Source organism: Hirundo rustica, chromosome 6 (genome assembly GCF_015227805.2).
Source record: "Hirundo rustica isolate bHirRus1 chromosome 6, bHirRus1.pri.v3, whole genome shotgun sequence".
NCBI lineage: Eukaryota > Metazoa > Chordata > Aves > Passeriformes > Hirundinidae > Hirundo > Hirundo rustica.
In genome coordinates this window covers 33,446,918-33,460,638 of record NC_053455.1, presented here as the reverse complement: position 1 = coordinate 33,460,638, position 13,721 = coordinate 33,446,918, and the positions used below count along the sequence as shown (strand labels likewise).

Here is a 13,721-nt window from a genome sequence, read left to right as displayed (position 1 = left end):
AGCATCATTAATTTTTGACTAAAAGTGTGGTGTAGAGGGAGTGTTTTGTCTGGTTTTTAATTATTATTTTTCCCTTCCTACACAGAATTGTAGTAAAAACTAAGATGTCAAGATTCTAGTTTGATATTAAATTTCCATGGGATTGGAATTTTTAGTTCTACAGAATAAACTGGTAGAAATTCAGAGTTATATGGAAATTGCACCAATAATCATATATACTGGCTCTTTAAAGTTACATATTTCCTGCATGATAGTTCTTTCTGTCAACTTTTCCAGAGCTGAGCAGTCACAGCCCAAGAGGGTGTTCTGCAGGTGTCTTTTGTAGTGTTTTGAATAACACTGAAGTCATCAACTACAAATGAACAGGAGTTAAATCAATTTGAATTACTAAAACTTTTCATCATCATCTTCTATCGTGTCCTGCCTTATACCCATTTCAGTTTCTCTATTTTTATCCAGTGAGCTAGTCTGTACTCAAAGGGTGACAACTCTGAAATTTTGCTACTCCCTGTAAGCACTGAGAATCCCACAGCAGGAGCTGGAGATAATATAGGCTTTATACTTTCACAAAATGGGCTCTGCTGCTCTTCCAAAAAGAAAAAGAAGGAAAAAAGACCATTATTCTGAGCCATTGGAAATGAAGAGACAGACACAGATAATATTACTCCTTTAACTGTTTAACGTATTACTCCTTTAACTGTTTAACGTAACAGTTTTTTATTTTCCTAGATACCAATGTTTCACATGCATTTCTATTTCTTGAAAATCTAGCTTCTGACAAATCACTATGAGCAGTGCTGGAAATATTACTGTCTACCCTCAGGAATGGGAAGCTATGGAATTGCAGCAGAAGAAGAATTACATTTAACTGAAAAACTTTTCTGGGGAATATTTGATTCCTTGTCTCATAAGGTAATGGCTGCAATTCACATTACATTATGGGGTGGGTATAAAAGCTTTGCAGTGATAATTTGCTGTGCCAAGATCAGAAATTCCTATTTTAACGGTTGTTTCATCTAATATGGGAGATACAGCAATGAATGCTTTTAATGAAGTGAAAAATTCAATACTGAATCTTGAAAGTTTCTCTCCAAGCTGACGAAATGTCAAATCTTTGCTTGATATACTTGTAAGCTTTGCGCTACTAATGAGGAGATATGCATGTGTGTGTGTGTGTGTGTATATATATATATATATATACACACACACACATGCATATATGTGTGTATATATATATATACACATACACATATATATACATATGTAATATTTAGTTTTCACTGCACTAACGTGTCAGTGTTGTCTGCTCTCTTATCTCTACCAAACATTTTAAATTACTTTTTACTGACATAAAATTAATTTTGATAATTATACGAATATGCTTATCCAATTGTTGGTATATGCAGAATAAATTTCCATTGCCTGTATTCAAATATATTTATATTTCTTTAGTTTTCCAGCTATTGCCCAGCTTAAGAGATATGATGCAATACACTATGAAATAAACCCTCTTCCATTTTTCTCTTACAAAGTGTGCTATTTGGACTTTTTAATTTAGTTTTTCTCTTAGTAAGAAAAAGTTACATTTCTGATATGAGAAATGTCTTACTGAGTAAACACTTTTTGTGCTTGCTTGGGATCAAATTCAGCCCAATCAAAAATCAGTTTTTGCTTCAGGAAAATAAAAAATCATATTCATTGTGTCTCACTGAATTTATATTCTCTTTCTAAGCAATGGATTTAGATGATTGCTCCTCTTGGCCTTCCGATTTATAATATGGACATAAAAAGGGTCTTTACATTATTCTGAAATGGCTTTTTACGCTTTATTTGTATTTGATTTTAGTAACATTTACCCCTCTCTTACTGCTTTCACAAGTGTGAAGAGTGTCAGGAGTGCCTGATGCAATAAACTGTTTCTAATTAGTGCATCTTAGATTTTAACAGATAAATTAACATGATGTAGTTTCTGCCAATACTGGTGGCTCTCTATAATAACATTTCTATTTTTCTGTAAATCATTGTTAGCCCAGTGAAAGAAGAGTTGTGTAAATCTGATCTGCTCACCTACAGTTTTCTCCACTATTCTTTTTTGTTCTAAAATATTTACAGGTTTGATGTCATTAAAAATAATGAAAATTACTTTGCTACATTAAATCACAATTTCCTTTAATGAATATATATTAAAATGAAATAGTGCAGGGTGAAAGAAAGGCAAAATGACAATAGCTTCTGCTAATTCTGCAGGAATTAGTAATTGTAGAACTAGGCAGCATTTTACAGATGGTCATGCTCTGTACCTAGGCAAACAAGACTTTATCCTCCCTATACAGGCCTTCATGGCCCAAAGAAAGCTTGAATTGAACTCGTATTGCATATACATACACAGTGTCAGCACACTATTATGTCAATCTGAGTAGTCTTAAGAATATATCGTGTTGATATAGTGGAAAATAGATGTCTTGCAACAATAATTTTGCTCTGTTTGAGTTTTAAATGTGATTTACTGTTTGTTTGCATCTTCTAATATTTGTACGTGGCCATGGCTGCTTGGTTTCACTAACATTTTGCATGTTTTTCTATTGGATTTTCCAACCAGTTCCTATCTCTCCTGCAGAAGTATGATCCAGAGCTCTTTCGAATGGCTTTGCCTTGTTTAAGTGCTATAGCTGGTGCCTTGCCCCCTGATTATTTAGATACACGCATTATGTCAACTTTGGAAAAGCAGACTTCAGTGGATCCAGAAGGAAATTTTGATCCCAAACCTGTCAGCACATCAAAGTGAGTCATGTCATTCATAGTGGTTTCCCTCCCTTAAATATTTTTATACTATTCCTTGTTTACAATTTTTTGTTTTCTCTAGGGAGAGTTGGCTGGTGACTGACATGTTAGTGGTATTAAGACTTTCAGAAGTAGTACAGGGATTTTTGCTTTCTTCTGCCATGTACTTCACTGCAACATGTCCTGTTTACCAGACATAAACCATATTCTTCTCAGCCCTGAACTGACGTTAGATATTTCCATCTTATATCTGCAGAGAAACTAGTAAATTTTATATTCATTAGGGACCCTATTGCCTAATAGTCGAAATGTTTGAGATGGATAAATTAAAGACCACCATTATTTTGTGTGTGTTTATGAAAATTTGCACAAGATCACAAAAATCTGGTGATTCAATTGGTCTATAGCCTCATTTTTATAAAAATCTTCAATTAATTTTGATCTGTAGAAGCATGATATGGAAAAATAAGCAGATCATGTAGAATGATTAAACAGAGATCTGACCTTCCTAGTAATTTTGTGCTTTTAAAATACAGACTTTATATTCAAGAACTGAGGATCACGAGCTCAGTCTTGCTATTTAAGCCTTATCCTTCCATCATTATGCACTGTGAAACATCCATGCAAATATTACTCTGTATTAAGAATTAGCAACAAAATTACCGGTATTACAATGAAACAGTTCTTTGTTTCTTTGTGATTTCAGTTGCTAGAAAGTGTGACTGTTATGTACTTAAAGGCTCTCTGTAAATGCCATTATAGCTGTTCCCTTTTTGTGGCATTTCTTTTAAAAAATAGGGAACTGCCATATCAAATGCCTTGCCTTCATTCAGAGGTGAAGCATTTTGATTAGTCTATATTATGCTGGCTTTTTTTTTCATAAATCAGACTTCACTAACTTATGATTGAATGACCATATCCCTCTTTGCTTACAGCCTTGTACTTCCTGAGAAGTTGGAATATATTGTAAGCAAGTATGCTGAACATTCCCACGATAAATGGGCCTTTGAAAAGGTAGGAGTTATTTTAAGACTGGCAAATAATAAATAAGGACTAGTAAATAATTCCTAGTCTGAATATTGGAATTGAAACTGAGCAGTTTAACTGATAGGCCCTTGTTCAGAGTATATGGATGTCTACATGTTTGTTTTGGCATATGTGGAAGAAACGTCTTGCTTAAGAAAATGCATTGTAATTTGTTACTTTTTCAAAGAATTTATTAGGAGAAACTTGAGGGGACTGAAAAAAAGGGAGTTTGGTTTGGGACTTTTTTTATTTGTTTGGGCTTTTGGTGAGTTTTTGTTGTTCTAGTTTCTGTTTCGGTGGGGGTTTTTGTGGGTTTTTTTAATTTGTTTGTTTGGTTTGGGGTGTTTTTTGCTTGTTTGTTTGTTTTGGTTTGGGTTTTTTTTGTTTTTTGGGTAAGTAAGAATATATAGCTCTTTAGGCATCACTTTGCCTGGTAATGGTGCAGCAGCTCCATGATCTAAGAAAGTACAGCCTAATGTAATTTTTAAAATTTCAGATAAGTAGCTGTAGCTTTTCTTTCATTTTAGCTTTAAGAAGTTATGTATTGAATTTCTCTATAATTTTCCAAATGCTCTGTCACTCTGTCATGTTTCTGTTTCATTATTTCTACAGAGCTACAAGATATGACAACGAATTCTTAAATAATTTATTGTAACAATTAATAACAAATGAATAGCAATTTTATGGAAGAGTTGTATAAAATAATTCTGTTGTTTGAGGAGCCTATGTATGCAAATTTTTAGAGGAAGGTACGCATACATACACATGTGTAAATATGCACAGAATAGTTTCAAACCATAAATTTCAGTTACTATTGCTTAAGGTCAAGAATTCCTTCGTTATATTCTTTGTTGCTCTGTCTGGTAGTGTTACCTGTTCTTCTCTGTGTTTCTGACTTTGGCCTCCCATAGAATTGAGACAATCTTTTTTGCCTCAGTCAGTGCAGTCTCAATGCATGAGCCCACTTGAATGTAAGTTAGGCTCAGGATGGTCTCATGAGACCCACTACTCACAGGTAGCCCCCATTCTGTCCCAGGCATGTTTTGTTCCTGCATGTCCACAGATTGATGCACGCTCCTCTCCTGTGGCACTGAGCAGCTCCTGGAGTGGGTTGGCAGTTTGATGTGACAAAGGAAACTGGCTAATTTGCTCTTGTCATTGAGAGAACAGCTCATCGACATTGTTCTCATCTTATTTCAGTGGGTTTTCGGTTGGTTTTCTTTCTTTTTCAGACTAATAGTGGATGGAAATATGGTGTTTCACTGGATGAAAACATGAAGACTCACCCATTAATAAGGCCTTTCAAAACTTTAGCTGAAAAGGTAATAGAGGGAATTTCAGCTGCATCAATATGAAGAAGATTGATTTGTGTACTTTAAAAAATCTATTTCAAATATAACCTGTTAAATGTCAGGCAAAAGCACAAACAAGAATTCTTACAGTTAATAGGTACAACTTTATGCTGAAGTGATTTTTCAGTTAATCTTGCTCTGAGTCTGGTATAATTTGCTTCCATTAGGCATAATGTTCATTGTTTCTTCATAGGCCTGGGCAAATTTGAACTCAAAAGTATCAGTAGCACAGTTTTTTCAGGCTTCCATGGATGAGAAATGACTGGCAGAAACTCCTGGAGCTTAATGAAAGCATAATTTAACATATCTGAAGGCAATTTTTTCTTCCAGAAAGAGCGTAGAAAAATGTAAAAAATGCGTAGGAGATTATTCAGTTGAAAATGCAGAAAAACATTTAAAGTTTGAATTGACAATTTAACATTTGAATTTCTTGACTAGGCACAAATGTCTTCTAATTGTCAGAACAGTGAAGTGAATCTGAATTCTGTTACTTATTGTTGTAATGATTCACTGGGAGACAAAAGTCAGTTACATATGTCCCTCTTCACCACATTTTTCATGTTCAGAAAATAGACATGACAAGAATCAATAGGGATTAAAGAGGCTGAGTTTCTTAAGGTTTTTAAATTGCTTTGGAATCTGTGGAGAGGAGCCAAAGCATTGTTGGTTGTTATTTAAGCAGTTCAAAGAGAATTTTCTGAATTGTCTTAAATTAGAACTTTTGAACATAAAAATCAAGTCTATCCCTAAAAGCTGACATTTTGAGCAACTGGTTTATGGCACAACCTGAAATACTTTTGTTTAATTGATTTGAAAATCTTAATATGGCATACTCAGAATTTTGCCACAAATTTTCAGAATTTTTCTAACACTTTTACTTTTCAAAGTAGTATTGGAATATGGGCTGCTGCTATTTTTTTATTGGTAGCTGTGTTTATATGAAGAGGTGCATAGTTCAGTAACCTTCTGTGTCTGTGAGTGGATATAAGTAATGGAAGATTAAAAAGAAATCTTGAGTGCTTGATGCATTTGAAGATACATACTTGTTTAACTGATTCATAGCACTCCGAGTACTATCTTTTCTTTATTTTGTGCTGATGGAATTAATGAATAAGTTGCCAGGTCCAATCCACATTATTGCTCCAGGGCTCATCACAGTGCTGTTAGTTTCTATCATATATCCCAGCAATAAGTGCCACTAAGAATATTGTTTTTTTTTTTAATTGTAGGTATTTCAAAGGTTTTCTCTCATGCAAAAATAACTATATTTTGTGTTCTCATGTAATATAGAATTTTTCTATACTTTTGTTGCACATGGCACTTAGCAGAGAAGGATAGAATATTTTTATTGTGCTTCTGCTACTTACTAAATACAGAAAAAAAATTACATTATTTTCTTCAAAGGAAAAGGAAATTTATCGTTGGCCTGCCAGAGAATCATTGAAAACCATGTTGGCATTGGGATGGAGCCTAGAAAGGACCAAGGAGGGAGGAGAAGCAATAATACATCAGCGTGAAAATGAAAAGCTTCGTAGCATATCTCAGTCTAGTCAGGTAAGGTAGAACTTAAACTTTTTAGTTTAGAAAACAAAAGGCCTATTCATTAATTAACTTATAAATTATAAACAGTTATGTCACTTTTATATTCTTTTAGTGAATAGAAACTTTTAATGGTAGAGTTCTGCGATCAGAAGTCAAGTCACTATAATAAACACTGTGCAACACTAAAGAGGGGATTCCAAAAATATAATGAGGCTGTAAGAGAGCATAGATATTAATTTTTGTAGAAGAACTGAAGATATTTTTAATATAGTCATTGAAAGCAAACCGACAAAGTATTTTAAGTCCTAAATCTAGCAATTTTCTTTTTTTTTTTTTTGTCAAAAAGAAGAGCCTAACATGAGTTTTTGTTAAGATTATAATTGTGACTGACAAAAGAGATAGCACATTTGATATTCTTTTTTTTTTGTTTTTTTAAAGCTACAGGCAAAATTTTCAGGTGCTGATAGTGTTGGGGAAGTTGTTATTGTACTCCTCGAGGTGAATTACACATTTTTACATAAATATAGTGAGAGTTAATAAGCAATGCATTGGGCACAAGCCCTGGAAGGAGTGTGCATTGCTGTGTCGCAAGCTAACTCCTTATGTACACTTGCACCAGCACTGATCCTGTGAGCATCAGTACCTGGCACATTAAGCCTGTGTTGGGCTTCTTCTTCAGAACCAGTATTTGTTTCCCAAAAGGGGCCCCTGAGCACTCCATTACAAGATAGTTCTTCAGCATTTCTTATCTCTTCAGCAAACCTCGCTCCCTTATAGAAAATTCTGCTGTCTCTGGAATCTCTGCTTCCTGCCAGTTGAACTTATTCTGCAGTTGGGCCTTGTTGCCCAAGAAGATGCATGATAGAGAAATGACAGAGGAGAGGTTTTCAGCACATAGTTAACTTGAGTACATGTTTGGACTCTGTGATTTGTTTATATGTACCCTTTCACCTTTAACATGCACCTCTAACAGGTTTTTGAACTGGAGCTTTCTCACTTAAACCAGTTGAAGATTATGTTAATATATTACACTACTGCTTTTTCTAGTCTGTAAATTCCTCAAGAAAATAACTTATCTTTTTGTTGTGTTGTCAGTCTTTAGCACAGGACCCACTCAGGTGTTCCCACATGGTTCTGTCACGTTTTGAAGTCACACCTTGTGTGTCTCATGATTGGTCTCCTCCTAGGCTAAAAGCTTAGTTCTTTTCAGCTTGACACCTAGAGTGAATAGAGAGATCTAATTATCTGCAGCAACCTGCATGATTCCACACTAGCAAACCCATTCTCTTAATCATCCAGTGCCTTCAGTACATTTTAAAATAGGTGAATTGTTTCTACAAGGAAGTATAAAATTGGGAATGGTGTTACTCTAATCAGGTCAATGACAGAGGTGTTGTAGTTGAATATTTGGTTCCTTTATCTGACATTATTTTATCTGAGAATAATTTTCTTTTCCCCTGCAGGGAAATGGGTACAGCCCGACACCACTTGATCTCTCTAATGTGGCACTTTCTAGGGAACTTCAGGTTTGTATTTGTGTTTTGCATATATTATGTTGAAAGGAATGGATATACTTGGTTTCATTATTACCAACAAGCTGAATTTAGTTTGGCTTCATAAGTGTATTTCTGACTGTAGTAATGGTAAGGGTGCATGCTATTAACGTACTAAAAGATGAAATTTCTACGGTTCATGCCATTGTTGCTTCCTGAGTTCCCAGAAAATAATTAAGCACGAAGCTAGGGAAGAGGCTCTCAAAAGCATGTTATAATATGAGTATCCTGTGTTTGTGTTGACTTCAGAGGATAGCTGAATATAGAAATTCCACTTAACTATGATGTTTCTTTATCACAAGAGTGTAGACTTTACTCAAGACTGTAAAATTATGTAGCATAACAATTTTAAATTGTCACCTAAACTTGCATCTTGTTCTTTCTGATGCTAATGTAGGGAATGGTTGAGGTAATGGCAGAAAACTACCATAATATATGGGCCAAAAAGAAGAAAATGGAGTTGGAAAGCAAAGGTAAGCCACAGTCCTGCAAACCACACCAAAAAAGACAAGGAGAATGAGGGAGAAGAAACAATCTGAAAGATGACAGTGTAAGACAATCAGAAGTGATTAGTTCCTTTTGTACATGAAGCAGAATAAATCTTACAGTAGAAAAACTTACGGTTCTTTCAACTTACTAAAGGTGGAGGTAGTCATCCTTTACTGGTGCCTTATGACACATTGACAGCCAAGGAGAAATCACGGGACCGTGAAAAGGCACAAGAGCTGTTTAAATTCCTTCAAGTCAATGGTATAATCATATCTCGGTAAGTCACACATCTTTTCAGATGCTTGCTTGCATTCAGTGCCCAAACCAGCACGTTAATCTTATCTCCCTGCAGACTGGCAGTTATTAACATAATTACCGTTCGGCATATCTTCTATGAATCAGAGTTATTTTTATGTTCAGAAAGACTCTTCTAAGATAGCACATTCAGGCAACATTTTTGATAAGTATGTGATCATAGTAAATACAAAATGCAACAGTAGGGTAATTAAACAAGAGGATAATTTAAAATGTCTAGATTAGTAGCCAGCAGTGTCAGTGGGAAATTAATCTGAAACATATCTATCTAAAACTGCTTTTTAATCCAGTTTTTGAAAAAAATCTTGCTTTGAGTTCTGTAAAGTAATAAGATAAATGTCCACTTTGTGGACATTAACTTCTACTCTAGCAAAAGCATAGACTTCCTTTGCTGTAACTTGAATTGCTGTGTCTCAAAGGAGCTGGCCTGTGGGGCTGTATATGGCTTTATATAATGGAATTGTGAATTGCTGTACTATAAGTCTCCTCTTTTATTGTATGTCAAACACCTGAATACAAAGGAAACCTCAATTTTCTGGCATTAAGCATTTTTGTGAACTAAATTGTATTAATGAACAAATTTTTCTCTACATGCATAGAGTCAGATCTAACCTGTTTTAATTTATTTCTACTTTTTAAGTCTATTTGAAGTATACTCTGAAATTTATAAAAATCAATTTTTAGGATCTGCAAAAGGTAACTCTGTTCGCGTCAAGAATCAGTAATATTTCTAAGAGGAGAGAAAAAAGTTCTAATACATTTCTGTATTACTACAGAGAAAAATTCCTTCCTGTCACATATATAGGTTCTCAGCCTGAACACAAAATGTCGGTATGCCACCAAATATTTTTATAACCTCTATAGTTGCTTCAGAGACATTAAATAAGAAAAGCTGGTCTACTTAGTTCAAATGAATGATCTTTTGAAACACCACTGGGATTGCTCAAATTTCACAGCTCCGTGTGTTTGGATCAGGAAACCATTTTTTTCAGTGTTTTATCATGGGACAAATCAACTTGAAAAAGCATATTAAAACTTCATTGATATGGCCAAAGAACTTGCAGTGATTGCCTTGTATAAGGAAGAATCAAGATTATCCTCTTTTCAGATTTTTTTTTTTAAATTCAGATGAATATATATGAATATATTCAGATGTGTATATATATATATGTAAATATATATATATATATATTCTTTTTAATACCCATTGCAATTATCACATTGCAAGATGTCATTCTTGAAAACATTGGACTAATCATTAAAACATAGGAATTGTTTATATTTGGAAATGTATAGGCGGAACAGCATGTGTACTTTACGTATACCATCTGCCTCCAGTTTTGGGTTTTTGTTCTTTTCTGAGAAAATTTTTGAAACACTTTGTGTGTTTATGACATACAGATAAATTTCTCAGGCCTTACTCAAGTATGCATTAGAAGTAACATGGTATTTTGTTAAGCATATTTAAGTATCTGCAAGGTCTTTGGATATTGTTTTTTATACTTCACAGACCTATCTTCACATCTTTCAATATTTAGGAAAGTATGTGTAATCTCTTAGGAAACATGACTTCTTATAAACTCAAAAAGAAAATATTTACAATAACCTCGCTGAAAATACAGATAAGTGCTTAGTCTCCATTGTGAGAGTGAGGCAGCAGAAGATGCCTCGCAAGCATACAGAGCTGTTAATTCATATTAAACAATTTGATTGCACAGGTGATAATTGAGATTCATCAAAGTATATGAACTAGAACTCTTAAAATAGAATTTTTATTAATTTTTTTTACAAATTAAACTAAGATGGGAGATTAGAGTCCTACTAAGTTTGTGTTTAAAATGGGATTGTAATGTCTTCCTTGGTTCTCTGGCTGTGTTCCCCCAGACTATAACAATTTCTTTCTTAACGGTGTTTTGACATGGCAAAGAACATATATATATATTTATTACATTTTTTTGATGTTAAAATTTCTGCTCCATCAACCTCCTCCAGGAATTTCTTCCCCCCCACCCCCCCCCCCCCCTTGGATTTCTGTCGCAGCTGTTTTTAAACTGCTAGTCTAATACTCCCCTGGTCTACTCCCATACCAGTGGTAAGGACTCTCAGTACAAATGGCCATTTTCTTATACCGCAGCCGTGAGTCCAGCAACTTCTCTTTTTTTCTTCTTCCTTTCTTGCTTTTGCCTCAGTGCCACAAACTACCGGTTCCTTCCTTCTTCCCGACTTCTGACACACTGTTCAGCTCCTCTGTAGTTTCTGCATGTCCCGTGGACAGATTATTTTCTCTTAACTGATAAGGGCTGAGCCTTCCTATCTCCTACTATTTGAAGAGGCTGTATAGAAGCAGATGAAGCCATTTACAATTAACCAGAGGGTTTTCCTTAATGTCACTCATTTATTTCCTCACTTGATAAAGTTAGATATCCCAGGTACAACCCACCATCTACCAATAGAAAATCCAATCAGAGTTTAGATTTTTCGATATTGGAAAAAAGAGACTATGAAGAAGTTGCAAACTAAACAAAAGTACGAGAGAACTTCAAGGAAATGAAGATGAAAAAATTAATGACCTGTGACAGCAAGTACATTTGAAAACAGAATAAATTTTAAAAATGTATAAAATTAAGTGATTTCAAAAGGGCAGTGAAAAAAAAAATCTCTGCTCTTGTCCTTGATGCCAAGACAGAAAGCATTGTTTGCAGATTCGTGGAAGGAAGAATGAGGAATTTATTCCTCTTTAATATCTTGTATGATCAGCCATGATTTAGGCAATGAATTTATCCTAAAGAATAAACACCTCTTTGGAAATGATTATGTTGAAATTTTTCAAATACTTTAATAATATAATAGTTTGTTACTTACATTTAAGTTTTAATTTAGTAGCTGAAGTAATTTTGGCTTTGTTCCTTCATAAAATTAAAGGACAAAATGAAGTTTAACAGTGATTAATCGAATGAAAGATAGTACTTAGGCTGATTTTATGAAGATGCAACTGCTGACTTCCCAAACACCTGGAACATAAATGTGCCAGCAGTCGAAATTGAGTGACCAATTAATTACTTTGTTATATTCAGATGTATGATGGCTTTGTCTGTGCAATAAGGTAGCACTCTAAAGTTCTTCTCCTAAAATAACTGTATTTTGGGCACTTAAATCATAAGCTATTATACTTCTTATTAAAGTCAGTTCATTTTTCTCTATTTCTTCCTAGACAGTTGATAATTAAGAGTTACCATGGTCATTTTCTCCTTCTTATGAAAATTTACAATATTAAAAAAATCAGGCATGAAATGCTTCATAGTAGTGTCATCATTTGTACTAGTGCCATCCTCAATGCTACTTCTCTTAATCCTTGTCAAAACAGGGGCCTGAACGACATGGAGCTGGATGCTTCATCTATGGAAAAGAGGTTTGCCTTCAAGTTTCTGAAGAAAATTTTAAAATATGTTGATTCTGCTCAAGAGTTTATTGCACATTTGGGTAAGTTGCAGATTTTCGTTTTCAAATCATTAAAATTGTTGAAATTTAAATATTTGATTGATAGGTTTACATTTTTAATAATAGATTTTATTGCATTCAAGAAACTTAAATAATGTCTTTTAATTTTCAGAATTAATTCTTGAACATTTGTAACTAGCTAAACTGTTTCTGCTCTTTTATTTGAGTAAACTAATTTTTGGTGTCTATCTTAAGGTCTATTGTGTTATTTATTATTAGACAACTTCTTATTTGTGTCTGCCTTGATTGTATCCTTGCAGAAGCCATTGTAACCAGTGGAAAAACTGAAAAATCTCCACATGACCAGGAAATAAAATTCTTTGCTAAAGTGAGTGATTATCTCATGTTCATATATGTTCCTCTATACAGAATATATAAATTTGTAATGTTAGACTGCTTTTCACATAATAGAAATACATCTTTTCCATTTTTAAAATGATAACTAATCAAACTGTTATAAATTATTTTGAAATGTCTTCAAAAGTATCTCAGTATATTTGATGGATTCAAATATTTCAAAATACTTCAATGTATCTGTTTTTGTGTGAGAAGGAACATAAAAATTAAAAGGCAGATTATTCATTGCATGATATTAAATACTCTCACTGAATATATAAATTTAATCTGATTTTTTTTACCACAAGATATCACTGAAGATACCATCTAAGTAGCAGAAAAAATACTTCTATGCAGTATTAGATCCAAAAGAGATATCTCTGTGGAAGTCTGTTTATTATTTATGTAACTTTGAATAAAATGGTAAGGCTTCAGGTTTTAATTTACATGAGTTTTTGTTTGAAATAAAAAATACAGTTGTTACTCTGGTTTTTCTGAGTTTCTTTATTAGCCTTTTGATTTTCATAAATGGAGTCAGATCTTTTAGTTACTGTAGAATATTAGAGCAGTTTTCTACCTTTCCCACAGAAGTAATATAAACAAACCCTTTGTTTTTCATTCTTTGTCCTTTGTTTGCATATTTCTAACCTGAAAACAATTATAACTGACAACTCGTCTGGCCACTGAGGCTGAGGGGTGGAAACCCCAAAAAGCCAATCTTCTGCTAGACCCACAAATGTATAAAAAGTAAAAGAATAAACAAAGGGGTCTCTTCTCTCCGCTCTTTCAGCTGGGAGCTGGATCAGAGGAACCTCTGCGAAAATCTCTT

General features: G+C 33.9%; 1 protein-coding gene across 13 annotated transcripts in view; it reads left to right on the top strand.

Moving 5' to 3' along the window:
• The window catches only part of RYR3 (ryanodine receptor 3), a 194,929-nt gene that overhangs the window by 120,718 nt on the left and 60,490 nt on the right, over nucleotides 1-13,721 (top strand). For 7 of the 13 annotated variants that reach the window (XM_058420965.1, XM_040067393.2, XM_058420966.1 and 4 more), the window contains exons 50-59: nucleotides 772-912; nucleotides 2,600-2,781; nucleotides 3,717-3,795; nucleotides 5,040-5,129; nucleotides 6,564-6,713; nucleotides 8,165-8,227; nucleotides 8,652-8,727; nucleotides 8,897-9,020; nucleotides 12,423-12,538; nucleotides 12,817-12,884. In XM_058420965.1, coding sequence (XP_058276948.1) covers nucleotides 772-912; nucleotides 2,600-2,781; nucleotides 3,717-3,795; nucleotides 5,040-5,129; nucleotides 6,564-6,713; nucleotides 8,165-8,227; nucleotides 8,652-8,727; nucleotides 8,897-9,020; nucleotides 12,423-12,538; nucleotides 12,817-12,884 — 1,089 coding nt within the window. The remainder of the gene's footprint in view (nucleotides 1-771; nucleotides 913-2,599; nucleotides 2,782-3,716; nucleotides 3,796-5,039; nucleotides 5,130-6,563; nucleotides 6,714-8,164; nucleotides 8,228-8,651; nucleotides 8,728-8,896; nucleotides 9,021-12,422; nucleotides 12,539-12,816; nucleotides 12,885-13,721) is intronic. The other 6 variants (XM_040067396.2, XM_040067397.2, XM_040067399.2 and 3 more) reach the window with 1 other exon arrangement.